At 37.1% G+C, this 21,357-nt stretch overlaps 2 protein-coding genes across 5 annotated transcripts in view; both read right to left on the reverse strand.

Annotated features, from left to right (window-relative positions):
• LOC139686773 (choline-phosphate cytidylyltransferase A-like) overlaps positions 1-14,907 on the reverse strand; it is a 118,729-nt gene extending 103,822 nt beyond the window's left edge. Inside the window, exons 1-2 of one of the 4 annotated variants that reach the window (XM_071583810.1) lie at positions 14,697-14,901; positions 13,875-13,999 (exon numbers count right to left, since the gene is read on the reverse strand). In XM_071583810.1, coding sequence (XP_071439911.1) covers positions 13,875-13,999; positions 14,697-14,775 — 204 coding nt within the window. In that variant the 5' untranslated portion in view covers positions 14,776-14,901. Of the gene's footprint in view, positions 1-13,874; positions 14,000-14,197; positions 14,343-14,696 lie in introns of those variants that run through there. The other 3 variants (XM_071583813.1, XM_071583812.1, XM_071583811.1) reach the window with 3 other exon arrangements.
• Positions 14,908-15,140: 233 nt separating this feature from the next.
• Karybeta3 (karyopherin beta 3) overlaps positions 15,141-21,357 on the reverse strand; it is a 31,042-nt gene continuing 24,825 nt past the window's right edge. The window contains exons 19-22 of the mRNA XM_071583814.1: positions 20,820-21,027; positions 19,244-19,406; positions 18,027-18,246; positions 15,141-16,756 (exon numbers count right to left, since the gene is read on the reverse strand). Of these exons, the coding sequence (XP_071439915.1) occupies positions 16,667-16,756; positions 18,027-18,246; positions 19,244-19,406; positions 20,820-21,027 (681 nt within the window). The 3' untranslated portion in view covers positions 15,141-16,666. The remainder of the gene's footprint in view (positions 16,757-18,026; positions 18,247-19,243; positions 19,407-20,819; positions 21,028-21,357) is intronic.

Genomic DNA, 21,357 nt, shown 5'->3' on the forward strand with positions numbered 1-21,357 from the left:
TCGCTCTCCACAACACAAAATAAATTCGTTTCAGTTCACCGTGATTTGAACGAGAATATTAAAAAAGCCTTCCATGTAACTAGTTCCTCTCCTGTGATTTGAAATAAGATTTTACGAGAACAGAATAGTTTATTTTACGATACCCAACAACACGAGTGGATAAACAAATACTTCGGGACATAAAAATTAGGGCATTCAAGGCTTCAAAAGGTAAAAACCACAGGAAACACAATAAATGAAATCATAATTCAATCGACACCAGAAATCGGTACAATCTACGTATTCTGAAACGTGGCTAATTTTTTAGGCTCCGAAATAACTTAAGTCGGGTAAATAATATCGAGCTTAGACTTTCAAGGTACGCAATAAGTCTAAAAGGAACAAACATGCACTGTAAATATCAGCACTACAAAATTTCGAACGAGTCAAATTAAATGATTCCTTAAATCACCTTAATTACGGGTAAATCCGTGCGTTGAATTGCCTTAATTATGTGTAGATCCGTACGTTGATTCCCAAATCTAGAAGCTAGCAGCCTTTAAAACGTCCCATCAGGATGAAAAGGATGTATGAACGTGCATGACCAGAAATTGTTTCTCATGTGCATGCCATTCTCAACTAGTGAGGCGCGAGCTAGAAAATTACTGTAGTTGACCACCAGCGGAGACAACACGGACACGAATGCTAGCGGTTGATGAATTCATTCCTCGCATCAACTCAATTGAATTCTGAACAACAGCTAAATATTTTTCAAACCAAGCAAAACTAAACTCGACGCTAAATTGAGGCTGCCAATCAAAGTAGATAAAAGCCGATAAAAAATCACCCCACCTATCAGCTAGAAAATTAAAGTCAGATTTCCAGACGATACCGGTGAATCACGATCTCAAACTTAAACCAATAAACGATTATCTCTTTATTTTTTATTAGCAGTTGGGACAGAACTCCTCAGGGCGGCAACTTACAAGCTTACGCCTGGATATTTCCTGGAAAGATCCCGAAAGCCCCAACGCATTTCTTGATAACTTGACAAGCTGAGGATGACGCGGGGTAAGGTTAAGCTTACGGCTGCTTCCAGTTTCCCTTACCGTCTTCGCTAGCTCGCAAGCCTGCATAAGTAAACGCTGTGTGCCCCGCTCGATACGAAGGTTGCCAAGAAGTCGCCTAACACGGGACTACGGGATAACACGGGCGTAGGCATAAAGGGGGTCAATTCGGTTCCGAGCATCACTCCGGTAACCCTAGAAATTCACATATTCTGGCTCTGATGAAAAATATCTCACTGATAGCGCTCACATCAGAATCCAATGAGAATGAGGAGTGTTGAGGGGAGGGGGATTGTGAGTCTTGAAAGTCGATAGCTCAGTGTTTTGCGAGAGACACTCAACCCTGGAAACCAGGGTTAAAAAGGCGCATAAAGGAAACTCCGCAGGGGTTAAATCTCTTTCAGTATTCAAAAACCATCCCGTTCGCTCCGCCGGAAAAGAATACGGCTGATTTTCCAGCGTTGGAGCAAATCCGCTTGGCAACACCCGAAATGAGATCGTTTGTCATTCGTAGTTCGTACAGGCAGAAAAAGAGTGGACACCAGTTAGGATATCTTACATATTTCAAAGGTAGTTTAGAGTAAGTGAAATAGGTGACTGGTCCTCCTTTGCACACAAAATTAGGATAATAAAGACCACTTAAGGTAAATATAAGAAATCACGTCAAAGAGCGAGTAAATAAAATTGTGAAAAACCACTGAGTAATTTCCCTCACATTGTTAAAGGAATGGAAAACATTAGGAGAAAATTTACAAGACCTTTTTTTATAGGCACATGGAAATATTCCACGAAGTGAAGTGGCTTGGCATTATCTTCAAACCTATTAATCGACATAAAATTGGCAGGAGACTTTTGGAAATATTTTGAACTGAAAAAGGTCTACTGATTTCGCACTTACTGCATTAAGTATTGCATTTGAAATAGTTTCAATACCAAAAATGGAAACTCTTTCCTGACAACACATACACAAGCATATTTGTATTTTCGTGTAAAATGGGCTCTCATTTTATTTCGACATTTTCAATTCATCCTCAGCCTGGCTATCATCACCGCAAACGGCGATTAAAACCAAAACAAGGTTCAGCTGTATTCAAAATCCTTTGTCATTAACTAGAAGAGATGAAATATTTAGAGCAATATTTTTGTTATTTTATCAGTAGTGTGTCAACTTCTTGGATATTGATTTCTTTCTCGCACTTATTAACGACGACGAATCCCATATAATTGCCTTTTTCATGAATTAAATTAGCCGTCAAAATCATATAATAAAATTGGATATTGGTCGACTGTCTCGATAATTGTACGTGTAAAATCATCAGGATCACTTAACTACATTCATCAACTCATAACATTCGTACTGAGAGCATACAATTTTTTAACCAAAAACACTTGGATGAAATCTTTTTTACTGTTATGGTAGCAGGGCGAAACATCAGCAATAAAGGGATAAGGGGTGTGTAAAATTTAAAAAAATGCGAATGCCGCGGAGCTTATGGCATATTCGTAAATTCTATTCTTTTGTAAACGAGCGCTCAGCGCATGAAAATTCAAATACACTATTTCGGCATTACTTCGTACGGATCTCAGAGTATCTGCATCACCTGCTGACACAATTGTGAATATATTAAAGAGGGAATATTTTGATAATGGATATTTGAAATCCATTGGAAGCACTAAAATAAATTGCGTGGCGCTGGCGATTAATGTTGATAACATCACTTTAAGAAGACTTATAAATTGAATGGGTTTAAAGAATAGTTATCGTGAAAAACTATTAGGCAAGATGAATACAGACTAAATTTACACATCGCAAGTACCTCACGTGTCAATGTTTAATTTCGTAAACTAGAAGCATGTAATCGTTCAATCTATTTATGCCATCTGTTTTCAGTGTTATCAGAAAAAATAAGCAAGATTACGATAAAACGTCGCTTGTCGTCTCCTTTCTTGATACTGATATGACTATCATAATTCTGCAGAACCCTATCAGCAAAACTACGTAAACTACTCATAACTTTTCCATCATCGATCAAATTTGCAGTATTGTTTCATCAGTATACAGTCCAAACATCAGTGCATGATGATTTCCGGTATATAAGGCGTTAAAAATAAAATTCAGAGCCTTTATACTGCCTGTACATGCGATCCTGATACGTGTATTTACGGGACCATAAATCGTCGTTGAGAGAGACTTCAATTAAATTCGGAGTGGTTCGAATTGAAGCCGACATGTGAAAGGAATCGTAGTCGAAAAAGCACGTCACTAAGTTTGAGATAGTAAAAAGCGAATAACTTGGCTTTACAATGTAAGCAATACATACGTCGTTTTCTTAGTTAGGCGCCTTAAAAAAATACTTAAAAAGCGGGCTCCCAAATGTATTGGAAAAATATAAAATGGAGTAAAGCTATCAGTGCATCTTTGAACAGAGGTGGAAGACTAAACTACACACGAAAACCAACAACTTAATCGCGGATAATGACGCTTGAAAACTGCGACTCGTCAAGATCGAATCGGTGATAAACTTAACCTTGAGGCGGGCGACTAGTGACCCGAAAAATTTCTGGGGTTCGATATTCCAGGAAGAATCTGCATGAGGAAGAAACAAGTTATTTTCCCAATGCTACGCCGCACTCTTGGGGAAAAACGAATTCGAAGTTTATGGTCATGATAAAAATAGGGAAACAACCGATATCTCTGCGACGGGAACAACCACCATCACGATCACTGGGTTGGAAATCCTTTGATGTGGCGATATAGGAGCAATGTCGATCATGGTTAAACCCAAGAAAAATATTAATTTCACCTCTCTCAAACGTGTTACGTTATAATAAATCCCAGGGAATTATCTAAAATCTAATGAAAACATTCCTAACCAGAAATGCGCCACGTGACTCTCAGGACAGCGGTTGAGCCAGGCGCAAATGCAATTTTTTTCAGGGCATTTTTGACATAACTTCTGAACAATTAAAGGATTCTTGATCGACGAAAAGCTGTTATAGTCTTTGGAAATACCAACTACGGCTTTTACTAAAGAAAAATTAACAGGATCGCTCGCGTCTTTTCACAATTCAGTTCGGAGACTTCAACCAGATCGAATGCCAATGGTTGGAACAGTCATCCATCCTTTTAAGTACCCTCCATATTAGGATGTGCGCGAACAATGGCCTTCTTTCCTGCAGGCAACTTATCACCTTGGAGAGAATGTGTACTACCATCAGCTCAAGAAATGTCCTCACATGATTTTTAGACCTACATGAAAATCAACTTTACTAAACAATTGAATGCACGGCTCACGAACCGCATTGAATTACAACGGCAATGGACGAATTTAATTACCTTGAAAATAATCAGGACTCCACAATATGACTGAAACAAGGAGAAAAATACAAAGCAAATTGAAATCTTTCACCAAGGCTATTCGACAAATACTTTGAAATGGTAACGAAGAGACCATGGAATATGCTTCAACGGAAATAAGGCGTCTAAAGAAGAAATCGACATTCTTTCGTTCACAGATGTTTATCATCTGAGGCTATAACTTACCTTGAGGCTCGTTTCTCAAGACTACAAGTAATTCAAAGTGCAATTTACAAGTTCAGACTGAAGTTTAGTTTGGGAACTTATATTAAATTGAAAACTTTTCTGAGGATTTTTAATCGACAAGTTGTTTTGAAGAAACGGGCCTGCGGACTATTGGAAAAGTCAACCCAAGAAGAACATTTGCCTACGAAACCGAATGATCGATTCGGATGCAGCAGATAAAACTGACAAAGAAAAGACTACACAGGGAGGAATACAGAAAAGAAGAAAAATTAAAATGAGCAAGATATAAACAGAGAACAGGATAGGTAGAACAATAAACCTAGAGGCACATTGGATGCTTTGTATAAGATACAAGGGAAAGTATAGTGGTTAGTGACCCAAACGACGCGTAAGGGCAAAGATCTTTCCGACGCGTAAGACAAACACGTAGAGGTAAATACGTAGACCAAACAAATATATGTAGGTGAGACGAATGAGCCACGCATTGAGAAAACAACCCCTTGGTAAGGGAATAACGGACGGTTGAAGTCCATCCGATCTTCGAAGTGAAGGATCAATGAAAATAATTAGTGATTGGGAAATAGCAAAATTACTCGTAGTCCTCCTTTCCCTGAACGTTCTCAAATATCCTGAGCAAACGTCGTCAATCTTACAAGATCACCTTGACTGTTAGATCAAGACGTGAATGTAACAGTTCTGCGTTTAAATGTATAAAATATAGGGCGGGAGTGATGTTTGGGAAGCAGCTTTTTATTTAGAGAAAAAGGGAAAATTATGCTAACAGTGAAGATTTGCTCATAGGTAGACACAGATGAAAACAACTAAGTAGTGATTACTTTGGAAAAATCTTCAGTAGCGACGAGCACTTCTGCATGATATTTCTATATTTGGATTACGAACAATACAACAGCACTAACACTCAAACAACACACGACCGTTTACATTTTTTTCGTTAATGGAATTCAGGCATTTAATGTGGACGAAACATTTTGAGGAGACAGAAATGAGCGTGAAAAAGTCTCGGATTTACTGTCCATCAAATGATGATTAGGAAACAGCTTAAAGCAGGAACATCACTGCAACGATTTCACCTGCTAAACTAACACCTTTCTTCACTGTGTGCCTTAAGAAGTGTTCATTCAAATCCCGCATCACTTGTTCATCGAAACACAGGCAGAATTCCACTTTCCCGCGTCGTTTTTCGAGCAAAAAAGTGAGGGTGTTCTGCTTGACCCAAAGTTATAAATACTGAATAATCCCACGTTTGCAAGCCTTCTCAGCAAAAAAAATGATTGCCACAGCTAAGTGAATGAAAGATATTTGGTGACGAGCTTAGCGGTAAAATTAGGAAACTTGGATTGTCTACTCTTGCAATGTTACTCTTCCAAGGATTCCTTCCGCGGCATTGAAATGCACTTCCAGGACAAAGAACCCGACGGTAGAGAGAAGCTTATAAAATCTCTTGGGTATCCCATCTCGACTGGTCATGGAATTTTTATTCCTTCCTCGGTCTCGGAGACAATCGCACAAAACGGATGCGATTGGCTGCAGCTTCACTAAGCTACTGTACTGTACCCACTAAGCACATCGCTTGGAAATAAAAACGCAGTACATACGACCTAGGCCGCGCGCCATTTCTCGTTCTCCTTAAAAACGGCAAATTCTCGAATTTTTCGGAAGGAATAAACGATCGCATCCATCGTACATTTTCAACTGTACTGCTAGCAAATAATTACGATGTGAAAACCCCTCAGAAGGAAGGCGCACACAACGATCAAAAGGAGAAAAAAGTACTTCGGCAACATTCATACAAATGAAACGACTACTTACTTACTACTCTATATGCATGAAATTATTTTCTAAAATTATATTTTCTTCAATCAGATCATACTATTTTCTATATCCCTGGCCATTCCTGCCAATGTAAAAACCACTGCCATTTCCTGATATCTCGACACTCTCAGGTCGCTACACGCATTTAAATCACCTTTCTTGAAATGAACTATTCCGTAATGAAAACATAACTGAATAACAAAGACACAATAAAACTAGCAATATTCATCTTCACGAGGAGAAAACAGTATTTAGAGCACTCTTGGTTCGAATTCCAATAAACACCAGATTAATCCATCCTCTAGGGTAACAAACGTGAACTTTCCATTATAAAGTGCGAGATAGAAATTGGCAGACTTCGAGTAGTAGGATTTGGAGTAGCTAATGGAGGTAAAAAATGTACGTTTAAACCTCATCAATGAGCATGTGAAAAATAACCAAATAGAATGAACATTTTAAAAATAGTTCACTTTCATTAATCAGCACGATAGTGTATATAACTAGGGCAATTGATCTTTTCCACTCACTCCAATAAAATTGTGATTTTGCAGATTGGTAGCGGTGCGTATTATCCGGGGGTAACTCACTAAACCCCAGACGGTTATCTTAATGTTCATCTCTCCTCCATCTTTGCCATAGGCAAACATTTCTTGGCTTCAACAATTTTTTTCTTCTTCATCGAAAAAAAGGATGGCACGGATATATTTTGGGATTAATAATTGCAAAAAATTCGTTATCACAGCATTAAGCTAAACTTATCTCTATCTAAGCTATCTTTGACCTTTGGTATACATTCATTAAATTTAAAGCAGTACAAAGTGAAAATACGCGATGCTAGACACTGCAAGGCAAGGGGGTTTAGTTCGTAACTCCTTGGGGAACTGACGCGATAGTACTGCACCACGCTACATAAGGGGCCGTGAAAAAATTTCAAAAGCACAGGAGCATTACACAGAATGACCACAAATAAAAACCAAGGCAGGATGAACGTAGAACTAACCTGGATAGGCGTGCACGCAATTATATTGTATGCAGTTGTAGTATTTTGAATTTAAGTATGTATTCAATTATACATACTTAAACTAGGCCGCGGGAATCGAACCCGGGGCCAAATTTGGGTACCCTCAGCTTCACCCAAGTTTTGTGATTTTTTTGGGTATTAGACCATCCTGGGAAACCACGGGTGGTGTAGGGAAAGGAATGGCCCCCCTACCCAGATGTGTGAATTTCACACGCCGTTGGGTGTTAGGTAAGCCCTACCCTCACCTATCAAACCAACCTTCAGGTTGATAACTACGGTCACTGGTTTATTTCGTTATTGTGAAATAATCACAAACGAGTGGCTGGGAATAACAAACGTTCCTCTAATACCAGGTTAACAGCAATGCCGCAATGCTCTACGTCTATGGTGTGAGGGCGGTCGGGTGTAATTGGGCATGACTTCCACGGTCAATTTAAGGCATAGAAAGCGAACATCCTGAAAGATCGCAATTCTGTACGATGAACGCAGCAGCTGACGGAGAGAGAGGAGTCGCAGGAGAATCCACAACGGGCATTACTGGTGCTTATAGCTGACGGGATGTGTATGCCGTTCTGCTCAACCCACAGAAAAAACGGGCGAAAATGATTTAAGGTAACAAAAAAACACATAGCTGGTGTGAAGGCTGGAATGCGGATACGGGGGGAGGGTACGAATTATTATGACTCCCGGAATAGGTTAACGAACAGCGTACATGGACCGCCAGGTCAATTAATTTTCTTAACTTTTTGCAACTACATTTTTCAATACGATATCACCACCATACGTTCACAGGTATACATACATAAATATATTTATATAACCATAAATATGTAGATAACACGCACCTGGCATGATAAATTCCAGGTGTATGTTAAATTTTGAAGGATACAGAGACTAATGGCAGCTATCAAACCTAAGTTGATGATAATACGAAAGATTACAAGTATTTCCGATTTGAAGTTAATTCTCCAACGAACTCAACACGTCCCCAAGGAAGAGAACGAGGTTCAGTTTTTCGAATCGATAGCCCGGTACGCATTACCGGTAAAGTAGACGCTCGAATTATCACGAGAACCTGGAGTGGTTTTAATCCTAATTTTCGTACGACCGCGAACACCTACATTCACCAGCTCCTTACATACTACAACCTAATCTACTGTGAAACCATCCATTTCCTGTCATACGAAAATAAAATATAGTGTATCGGTACTATACAGGAAAGTTTGTTAATTACGGAACTGATGACGAATATAAATAGTATGGTGATGTTGATGGCCATTTTCAAATTAAATAGATGGGAAAAACAGAGTTCAACATGAGAATAATAAGGGTGAAAGGGATGGAGGAGAAGGGGGAGTGAGGAGAAATGGGGAAAGGAAAATTTTCCGCAACATTTACTTCTAGAACGTTGGAAGCACACATCAGAGAAGAACTACATGGGTACATGGATGGTTAAGGTTCTTGGCCGTGTTTGATGAAGGCTCGGCATTAAGAAGAGTCATTAATTGGTATTCTACCCTTTAAAACAAGTTTTGGATGAATACATACTTAATATCGTTACGTTTCCTGGCTTCATCTAACAATACACGACCTGACACCCCGGACTATGTTAAACCCTGCTTCCAAATTGTTTAGTTTCGTGTATTAAAAATAATGAAAGCCTACTTCAATTCCACGAATGTTTTACCTCCCTTCATCCCGCCCAGCATGGCTTTCCTTTTCCTACCTCAACATCGTTCTCCGAACGTTTTTTCCTCCATAGCGCCGGCCCCAGTGGCGGCGGGGTAACGTCCTCGTCAGCGAACTCAGAGGTCGCGGGTTCGATTCCCGCCTAGATATCTCTTCCTCCACCTAGGGCTTGGGTATATGTTATTGTAAAATTGTTACCTCAATGTCCAAAGTCCGATGTAAAGGTTGAAGTGCTGTTTTCGGACTGATGCAAAATTAAAAAATTAACATGAGACATAAAGGCTTCAGCATTCCCTCGCCTATCAAAATGCTAAAAAGATAAAAATGAGGGGCACGACTTGGGGATACTTTGGTGGAGTATTATCGGACGAGTAATGAGATGCAACAAGAGGAATGGATACAAATTGATTCGGAAAGAGAAGAGGAATGGGCGAGAAAACTGAAAATGTATGCGGAATAAGGACCAGAAACATCAGGTAAAGGGTTTTTTGTAAATGCTCAGACGGCGCCAAAGAATATTTGTTTTCAGAACCCAGTGGTTCTAAACCGCGAAATAGGTTTTGGGTTGTAGGCATTCTGAGGATAAGAAGTAGATTTTGCATGTCTCGAACAATATAAGACAGCACTATGGACATCTGAAGCAGTTCCAGCCGACATAAATGACCCGGGGCCGAACCCATTTTTAACTTCAGTTCCTCATGTACTCTAGTCCTCTTCATTACGTGTATAATGCATTTCCTGTTTCTCCAACAACCTTGCGTTTCCACTACCTTCATTTTTCTTGCACAGTTCTTCCTCCAATCACTACCCTCAATATTTAATCTCGATTCTTCTACAAACCCTGACTTCAAAATGTCCCCAAAATCTTTCTCTCCTTCACTCAAGTCTGCGTTGATGTAAACTGGCGTAGTTTAAGAGATGTATACCGCATCACACCGTCCCCCACCGTCTTATCATGCATCCAAAAGGAAATTATCAAAAATTCCACTTTAACAGAGTGCGAAATGCAATAGTGTTAAGGCGTAGGAATAAGGTAAGTGTAATTAGGACGTGCGCGAAACGGTCAACAAAATGTACCAACGTATTCGATACGTGGCAAAAATCGACGCGCCAGAAGCGAATTAGAACGAAGAAAAAACGCTAAAAGGAATTCAACCTGCAACCTGAATACATAAAAAAGTTGCATGTTTAACGTCAATATCCCCCAGGAATTTTCATTTTTACTCGATATGGAGTAAGCCACCCACATTTCCAGATCACTGCAATTGACCAAAACTACCACCCGCAGCGGACTCACTCTCCTGGCAAACTACGCTCGCCATATCAATATATAATACTATGTAACACTGCAACAACTAACTGCTTGCCTATTCCCTAGGGTTATTTTCTCGATACCCTAGTCTTGAATTCCTCCTCTCCTGACCTACACTCATGCTCCTTCCTCGAAGAGTATGCCGACACTACGTTCCAAATCGAAGTATCTACCTTTTTCACTGCCGCAGCGACAGATAATTATACGTTAACGTGATAAAATAAACCAATGGAAAATGTTATTTAAAAAATCAGGCAAATTAAACTATATGCATCGTGTATAATAAACCTTCCGTAGGCGGGTTATACGCACATAACTTCTTTTTTATTTGTATTAACTGTGTCTGTATCTCAATCCATACAATGTTGTTATTGTAGAATGATTCATTCTCGGACATTACACATTATTACTACCCTACCTAGAAGAAAATTGTCGACTAATTCCTGGTTTTAATTAGTTGCTTTCTTTCCGCCACTTGGAAGAGATTAAAAAAAAAATCCGACGTAATTTCTGCTTTAAGGTGGTATAATTTAGCTGTTGTGTCATAGCACAATGCAAAAACTGTTTTGCATTAAAGATCAACAACAAAAACACAAGAGGCAAAAGAATTAAATATCTGCATGGGTGAGGGGCTGTCGAAAAATTTTAATATCTAGGGTTAACACATGAGCCTATGCTCTCAATTCAACATCAATAATAACTTGATAAGACGTCAAAGGTATGATATTTGTCAAAGCGCTGCCGAGATAACTACTTACGACTCAGATTCTACATGTAAATCATTTACATAAGAGACAATCCATCCTTTATCACACTACTTCAGTGCGATGCATGGAGAAAAGAGATACTTTCGAAATGTGAGAGATTATATGAATATATATCAGAAATGATGCGAGTTATCTGCACGTCGACTTTAATGTCGCCACGGCAATATTCTCTCTTGTAACACGCCGTATCAAATTCTAAGATCTTAACTGCCATCACCTGATGTGTCCAAGGGTACAGGAAATACTTGACAGTTATTATCTTTTTAACACGTAAATTAAACGCTGACAATGCATTGAAATAACAAAAATACACAGGGGGTAAGCGAACGACAACGGCTGTTTCTCTTATGAATATGGCATATTATGTCTGTGGCATCAAAGAAATCTTGGCGCTGAACGGCTAGTCAGGTCCATGGACCTTCTCCCAAGGGTCAAATTTGTGACAGGAGAAATACAAATACAAACGCTAATCTTTCAAAAGTCAAATTAATTAGGCACATCATCAACATGGGAACCTAAGGCAGAAAATATGCACTTGGAAGCATTGTGCCTAAATATCTATTGAAACGGAATTAGTACACAAACAAAAAGATTATTGAATTATAAATATTTAAATCGCAGAAAAAGATGACCGTGGTCATTAATTGCTGCCTCACTCTACATGAGTGGTGGTTCATCACTTTATGAAATGAAATGTAGGAATTAAAAATCAAGTCTCAGGGCAGTAACAACTCCGTTAAAACACATCTTTCTACGAGTCATTTTTAACATTAAGATGATGTGCAACTGCTCTAAGTATGCAGAGGAATTATAAGGTTAAGAATACTTTTCAGAGACCTTTCTTCACCTTATCTTGGGGTCTATAAGCCTAATTCAGCTTTCAAGTGTCTTCTGGTATATCATTCTATGATTCAACAAAAATTGAAATAGCTAGACTGAAAAATTGAAATAGGCTGGCCCAACTAATTCAGCCTTATCATTGGTTACGATAAAAATTTCACCGCCGACGGTTTTAAACAACCTATTTATTAAAATAAATCGAACGACAAAATAATTGATTATATACTTTACATCTGCAATAAAATCACTGAATTGAAAATCTCCCTACTTTCAAGTCAAGGTATAATACGAGAAATAATGGATATCAACAAATGTAGTTCTCAAAAATCTCATTCAGGTTAATTAAAAAACAAATCCATTTAAAAAAAACATCAATATGAAGGTATAACTAATAAAACTACAGCAAGTGATACACCTAAAATACAAAAAAGAATAAGTTCATTTTGTATTACTAGACGAGTAGTTTGTGTAATTAAAATCAATAAATAGAAATAATAAATGTATAGGTCATTATACTTGAAAAAATGTCATTTTAAGTATATACTCGGTGAAAATGGATAACAGGTAAACTTTCAATGAAAATGTTTCCTTTTACTATACCTCGATACTTAATTGACTTCAATATTACAACAACTCAGAAATGAATTTCTCAAAAACAAAAAAAACTCACATTCTCACAAAATATATGACCTCTTGGACGTATATAAAATGTACATGATCGGTTTTTGGTGTTTGAGCAATTCTTGTGCATACATTCTCAAAAGTAATGTAAAATATCATAACTCCCTTTCATTGCCTCTTCCTGTGGTAACAGCATATGGACTGACAATTAGAATGAAATTTCACTCACATTGATGGTAAAATTTCTTAGCAACAAAAATTGAAATGAAAATGGGTTAAAATAGCATTCAGAGATAAAACCATTTAAAAAATCGAAATTTGAATTTGGCAACAACTACACCATGCACACCTCAACTCGCGCATTATAACAAGTTGAACATAAAACTTTTAGAATTAACAGCTATAATGTGAGTAGAAACTAACATGCAAGGTGAAAACACACGCAAATTTGAAAACGAAAAAAAGGAAGTTAGGATCCATGCCATAATGAAATCCTACCACATCTGAATAAAAACCGGTAAGGAAATTGATTGTACTAAATAAATACCCTGGAAATACAATGCAGTTGAAATATGTAAATATAATACAAACATCTTTATCCATGGGCTCCCACTCAGCCACTATAATAACTCTGGGTATAGTCCAGACTAGAGTCTGGACCTCAAAATTACCTCTATCATTAACAAAAGCTATCCATTGCAAACAAAGGCTTGAAAAATTCCACGATATCTTAGTGGTGATGCTCTTAGATCATCTGAATTGTAACATACGATGAACATCCAGGAGCACCCCCAAATGAATGTTAACCTACTCCTTTTTCTCGACTAAACACAAATAGAACCATTAGCAGAAATTACTTAACTCAAGTGCTCGAAATCTGTCCGAGAGACTGTTAAAGCAATATGGGAAATATGTACACAAATTGGGGTTATACTTCAAATTCCACGATAACTTTTATGACACCGGTACAAATTTCAGGCGCCAAATGTTTCTTCAAGCGTAATGAACACTTAAAGATGTTATTATTCCTGTAAATTAATCGCGCATACATGAAATACTAATTTAAGCAAGATTTAAGAAGCATAATAGCGCATCAAGACAGAATTAGAGTTCTTCCGCAACTAACTTTGAAAGGCATATCTACTTCGGTTTCAACTACCAACAAAGTTTTAGAAAATAAACGATTTAAAAGTATCATTACCATTTTTAGGTGAGGCATGGAATCCTGAGTAGTGGAGTTCCTGCAAATCTCATCATAGGGACGCTTTCTTGACATTGTCGGAGGCTTTCGATCTTTCGTCCATGTACTTTTGTGAAATGAAGCCCCTGAAATCATAAATTACAACTCTGCTGATTACTTCTTGATACGAACCGCCATAGACATATAATACGTCTACACTACAGCTTAATATACTTTTCATATTCACATGATGTAATAGTTTAGCCTAATCACATAGTGAATGATTTTGTAAAACTAATCCCACTTCTTGCTAATATCGAAATACAAATTAAAAAGTCACCTACCAATTTATAATAGTCCCCATGGGAACACCATTTACTTATAACTGTACAAACAACCGCAACTACTCGAGGAAATACGGCCATTTATAATTAATAATTCACAAAACATTTTCCTATGGCAACCAAATTACTACCAGCAGACAGCACAAGCAGTTTGTCAGTGACGTAGACGAACTAGTTCTCACTTCAAATTCCAGAGGGGACCACATTTTCCAGTTGAAGCGCAACAAGTTTAGAGAAATTTTACATTACACATTACAATTATTGCGTGCATCCTTAAATGCAATAAGCAATTGCGAAAATAACCTCGGCGAAATATGCAATCACAATTATTTATTCCTAATATTTCAACTTGAACAACTCCATTCACTGACTCGGTCGAGTAGAGATTAATTGGCCGCATACATATCTCCCAACATCGTGAACGGACCTCTTAAGTACTTGATTTTTCAATAAAGTTACCGACTAATTAATTACAATATTTAGAAATAGCTTACAGTACCTTTCCGGCTCTCTTTATGCAGTTTCTCAGTAGTTCCTCCGTTCTCCATATGTTTCGGGATGATTTCGCTTGTTTCCATTGCTAATATACAAGTTCTTGCCTATTTGTTTGTTCAAGTCCTCTCCACCCACTGCGGCCCTTTCATGCGTGCTACTGTTTTCGTACTGTGCACCCGTGATGACGAGGGTGCGGTAGCTGCATTCTATCGTCACGCCATGTGACGTGACAATTGTGACGGTGGAAGTCATAGAGAGCTTTGGAATCCCGATTGGTGATACGACAACAAGTACAATTTTTCACCTTTCTTGTTCGCACGGAAGTTTACTACGAAGGGAATTGATCGCTAACACTAAAACTCAAATTGTTCCCGTGAGTACCTTAGTATACTTTGTTAACAACAATAAATAGGATAGGTTTATTTGTAATAAAAAATAATTTTGCAGGACCTTGAATGTTAGAAACAATTCTAAGTAATTTATTGGTTTACTAGATGACAGTACATTAATAAGAAGTCCCTTGAACGGAATTTTACATCGAACTAATTACTGTAGAGGCAAAATTAATTCATCAAACGCCATTAAAAGTTTAAAAGATTATGTTAACTGTACAGATTGCTAAAAAGAACAAAAAATAAAAGACAACTATCACAGTCAAGTATGGTGAATGATATTCACTTCCATAAATTTATATTGTCAAAATAATAATGCATTTCAAACAATTATTGAACTATGGAATAAATTCGTAAAATCGTATCATATTTCATCAGACAGATGTACACCTTAATAATTTTATTTCCAGATAAAACAATGCCGGTCCATTTGGAAAAATATACTATACACAGTGTTGGGTTACTCCTTAAGCTTTAGTTTAACTGTCATGATTCTTTTATATGGCATATTTGACTTATTTCACTTACAAAGAGTGATGATTAATCCTTGTATCATAACAACGTTTCTTAGGCCAAAACACACAAAGTAATGGCATGTAGGATCAACATTCCAAACAAGCAAGGAACTTGCAGTAACATTAAAAACTGCAGAGGCTGCCACGAAAGTGAAGCTTGGTTCAACATGTGAAGTTGCTTCAACTAGTCCACCAGTAACTCACAAACTTCAAATGACGTCTTTACCCATGGTGCATGGTCTCTTTACTCACTTCTTAGTATGGTTTACATAAAATAGGAATCCAAAATTCTATGTACTATTTATAAAACAAGGCAATTGAAGCAAGGTCAAAAAGAAGTGAGAGAGCCAAAGATTGAGTTAATAGTCCTTATAAGGCAAAAAACCACAAAGAGCTTATCAGTGTGGGTCAATAAGAGATACAAACACATCCTACTCCATTAAAGAAATGGAAAGAAATGTAAATTGCTTTGAGTATCCAATTCCACATTTGTTGTGAAGAGGAATAGCACTTGGGCTATACACAAGCACTGCAACACTTCCATCTAAAGCACAGCTGTCACATGGTTCCATTCACAGCACACAAAGGGGTTGTCAAATTCCATCCACCACAGAAATCAATTGCATCAGTCCTCTATTACCTCCCATGAGTTCAAGCAGTGGCCCAGTGATTTCAGATTCCCCACACAACGGAAATATAATTGCATTAAAGCATAAAGAAATTAAATTAACATTTGTCCTTGTAACATTAAAACCACTACAGCCAACAAGATCTTCCAATACTTCACTCATGTTAACAAGGCACCAATCACTTCTGAGACAAGACCCCTGATTTATTACTTCGCATCTTTTGGAGAAAAATTCATTCAGTTTGAAACCATTACATTCACACCTATCTCTCAAGACAGAATGGGAAGATATTTTGTAATCCAAAGCCACTGGTTGAGAGACACGAATGACTTCTAGATCATAAAAATATGAGGTGATTTTGTCGTAAGGGTCAAGCTGACATAGAGACCCACTAGGGGCACATACGGTGACTAAAGAACATTTACTTGGGGACAGCAGTCAGTTGGATGCACTCAAAACTTCATGTAGTGCTCTCTGAAGCTCTGCTGTCAGTTGATTTATACATGCTTGGAATACTGCCTCATTTCCCTAGAAAAAGAAATTAAATTCATAACTGCACAAATGTAATTTCAAGGTTTTTGTAGCCTTAATACTAAAAGAATATGACATAGTCCTTAGGTCCTGGCTTATTTTAAATAATGAAGAGTGATATGGAGATGTTAACACAAATTGTTTTGACCAAACTGATATCATGAGATGTTCTTTGGTTTTAATTTACTTACCCATCAACAAGCTCCGCTGATTCATTTATTATAATAGGCTTTAATTTAGAACAAGTTATATTATTAGGACTAAAGAGACTAATGGGTTTTGTAAAATAATGTTCTTGATCAGACCTGTCAGACTCACATTGAAGTCATATTTAAATGCACACGAGGTAAGACAAGACCTGGAGCAAAAGCATAAACTGATGATGTCAACAAGCTGAGAGTAGTGCTGCTTACATCCAGTAAACAAATGCCCAGACCAAAATGCCACTGATCTGCCATGACCCTTCTGTTTGTTGATGAGTAAGAATAGATCTTAATTAAAATCTTAAGAGAACCCTGGAGGTGCCAAACACCACCTGGAATGCCTGCTGAAAATTGCCACTATCATTGGGATAGATGATGATTTGAGAGAAGAGACAACTGGGAAATGTGGATTGGAGGAATCACGAAGGCAAGACAATAAATTAAAATAGGGTGTGATATTTTGAAAGATAAGAACAATGAAGTGATCCATTCAAGTTACATGAATGCACTCCTTCCTCTCACCGCAAACGAGAGTGATGTGAGCAAAGACTGATGAATGCTCACAATGTTCAATGAAATGCTCACTGATTAAATTATTGTCGAGCAGTTACCCAGACTTAATGCAGTGCAATACTGGAACATGTCCCAAGGGCCCACAACTGACATTATTTAGTATCTCTCACAATGCTAGTAGTCGGTAGTCTTACATACACAACCATTTTCAAAGTTTGGCAGTTACTTGGATGATTAAAAATGCTATCAGCCACACTTCTATCAAAACCATTTATTGGCACTAATCAATGATTACCCAAAAATGGAATGGCTTTTCTACCTATGACCATGAGGATTTTGTTATATTGATATAAAAGTAAGTACAGGTCATAATTAAAAGCAGGTAAAACCCATGATATACAACAGAATAATAGTAAAATTGAACTATGCCTAACCAATGGTTTCATAATTACAAGAGACAAAGTTTAAATGTCATTCTGGCATTTTGCATCAACATTTTGTAATCAGTTCAAGCCCATCAACACCACAACATATACAAAAGAATGAAATACCTGAATTTGCCGCACGAGCCCCAACATGCGCTTTGAGACATCATTATCCAAACTGAGGGCATCCAAAGCAAATGCCTCTGCGATTATTGCAATAAGGCGAGGGAGGTTGGAATTTGAAGGTCCAAGAACTAAAGGATGATTGCCTTCGATGAGGTCACACAGGTAACCATAGACATGAGGTGCTTCATCCACATCTTCATATACTGGGAGCCATGAAAGCCTTAAGATAAAAATGAAACTCATTTATTGAGATGTACATTTGGAAAAAATATACCTTTCACGATGTAAGTTTTCATATTTTAGGTCACATATTGAAACAATTCATGACCAATTATTAAATAGCTAAATTACATTTTTTAAATCATGCAAATTATACCAAGTTTTAAAACCCTGTTAACACTTCTGAATTTGGCGTTAAAAATTGTAAACAAAATAAAAATGTTTCCACAGCAGGACAAAATCTGCATTAAAAAGAATCATCAAATGAATATCTAACAGAAAGATGTACAGAAGGCAAAATTTATTTCCAAGGCACTGGAAACTGAGGACTATTGGCACCATTCAAAACTTGGTATAATGAGCTTTGGCTAATTCAAAAATGAATTATTCAAAGGTTGATTGCATCACATAGTGTATTGGGAGTTATCTGCCCTTCTTTAAGCTATTATGGGGAAGCTCAAATTTAGTTCACAAAGAATTGATGCAATGGCACAATTTTGGCTGTTTCACTTTAAAAAATCTACCACTGATATAGTGACTGAAGTAAAAATTTTCAATTAGCGACTATCACTAATTTGTGTATTACCAAATGGAATACCAATAATAGGTATCCAGTCTCAAAAAATTAAATGAAGTATGTACTGTTACTCTCCTAAGTTTTCCAAATTATTCACGCAAACACCACAAATTGGATTCATTAGTGTACGATTCTGAAAATTGTATTTTTAAACCCCACAACTTGTTAGTAATATATGTAAGAGGTATCACATTCTTCCTTTCATACCTTCTGGCAAGTACTTTTCCTTTGTTTACGGAAATTTGGTGATTTCCCTCTATTTGCTTACAACAAATTGTTGAAAATGTATATTAAGCATTTTTTCAGGACTGATTTTCTTAATTTGATTAATATATCTATTTACATGATGCGAATAATATGATTACTTTGTACGTCCATTACATCAGTATTTGAAAAGTGTATTACTTGCTTATTTTCTTACCAATGTGGCAGTATTTCTTCTACATTAACGGCTGAGCTATTATATTTAAGGATTTTGGTTACGGCTGATATAGCATTTTCAGTTGGATTAACATTTTCTGGGGTTCTTGATTCGGGTGCTGTTATAACTTTAATCAGGCGTGGAACAGCTTCTGCACAAGCTCCTAGAAGGTAAAAGAATACAAAATATAATATTCACAAAACTTCATCCGCATATAATATAGGTACCTATCACCACACCTCCATATAAAAAAATTATGATTAAACAAAATACTCAAATAGTGTTTAAATGTGAACAAATGTACCGATCTATTGATGAATCTACATTTTAAGCTGACACTACCATTCACTAGCAGTGATACCTTATATGCAGTTTTCTGTTTTATCTTTCAACATTTTGAAACCAATTACAAGTTTTAATTAAGCTAGGATTTTAAGAAATACTTTTATTTGCCTGAGATATTGCTTCACACAAAAACACAAGAACTGAAGCGTATCATAACATAATTTGAGGGATAATTTTTACGATACCACTAAACTGAGTTGTCATTTAATGAAAAATGATTATTTTTCACTGCTGTGTAAGTTTTCCTGCACATTAGCATGCATAATGTTTCCTAAAATTCATTGTCAGCAAGCAAACAAATCATACACCAACACCTAACTCCACAACCATTATTTTAGTCTGATGTCACAATAAAGTGGCTTCATTCTTCAATTATAGTGAAGTTTGAGAGTATACATAGCAAAAATATAAGTACTGAGTCAGCTAAAAACAGCAGGGCATATTACATTTAAATAGCAATGAAAACTTTTTCTGATCACTATTTTCTCAAATAATAATGCTGTGGAATTTTTGGCGTGAGCTATTATAACCTTAAAAAGAAATGAACTGGAGTTTTCACTTCTCTAGTGCTTACAAAATTTATCAAAATATTTCACTTGCACAATATCTTGTAAAAAATAATTACCCTTTAATCCATTGGGTGTAATAACAAAGGTATTAAAACCTTTTCAAGTCTGGTGACTGCTTGCACTAGTTGAATGGCGAAGCAGCTCAGATTTTTGTGGGTTAAGTTTTCCACAATAACCCAGAAACGTAAATATTATCCTACTTGAAAATGGAAAGATGAGGTGAAAAAAGAAACTTTTCAAAAACTAAAATTCTCCTTTTTGCCCATTTGCATTTTCTAGCAGTTTACACTTTTTCTGGGGTACCCTAAGTGCAAATTAGGGGTTTAACTGTATTATCATTCTTCATTGAACAGTACTTGTAGCTTTTATCCCATTACCTCCTCTTGTTGAATTATTTGACATACACAGATAAGCAGCATGCTTTTCAACATTGCATGCCAGGTATAAAACCAACCTGTGACCCACACTAATGGTGACTTGCAGTGTACCATTGTACGTAGCTATAGAAATGGAGGTAACCCTGAATTTCTTCCATTTATTTTGTGTGTGCGGACATTATGGTGCAATATAATATAGAATTCAGAATGGTAAAATTATCACACTGGGGATTCGGAGAAAATTCTAGCAGCTTGAGAAAAATCTCATCAAGGCCTACTACCAACCTGCGAACTGGTCTCCACCATACTGCCCAAGTACTCCACACCCATAAACAGCTGCCTGCCGAACCTCCGCAGATTTGTCATCTACGTAAGCCAGCATGGGACTAAGGAAATACTCCTGGTACTTGGCGCATGCTGGACCTCCATATTCAATTGTGTCATCAAAAACACAAAGGGCCCACTGATGATCTGACCATGCTCGGTCTGGAGCCTGGGTTTGAAATCAATGTATGACATCAGAATTATTTTGACGAAACCATGTACATTTTAAAAATAAAAAGGAACAATGCTTTCTATCCTATCTTACTGCAAATCCAAAATTTCAAATCTAGGCATAGTTTTTAGGTCATGCAAGAAAAGTAAAATAATGCTGTTGGGGAAAATTATTTTAACTGTTTCTTAAGATACAAGAATTTTCCTTTAAAATTTAACAGCAAACAAAATAGCTCCTTACACTAGCCAACGAAAAAGGGTTTATAAGGGACAACTGATAACAACTTGATTAAGGGATCAATAGTTAAGAGACCCTGAGAAGCATTCA

The sequence above is a fragment of the Hetaerina americana genome, unplaced genomic scaffold (assembly GCF_022747635.1).
Source record: "Hetaerina americana unplaced genomic scaffold, ioHetAmer1.1.p SCAF_15, whole genome shotgun sequence".
NCBI classification, from domain to species: Eukaryota; Metazoa; Arthropoda; class Insecta; order Odonata; family Calopterygidae; genus Hetaerina; species Hetaerina americana.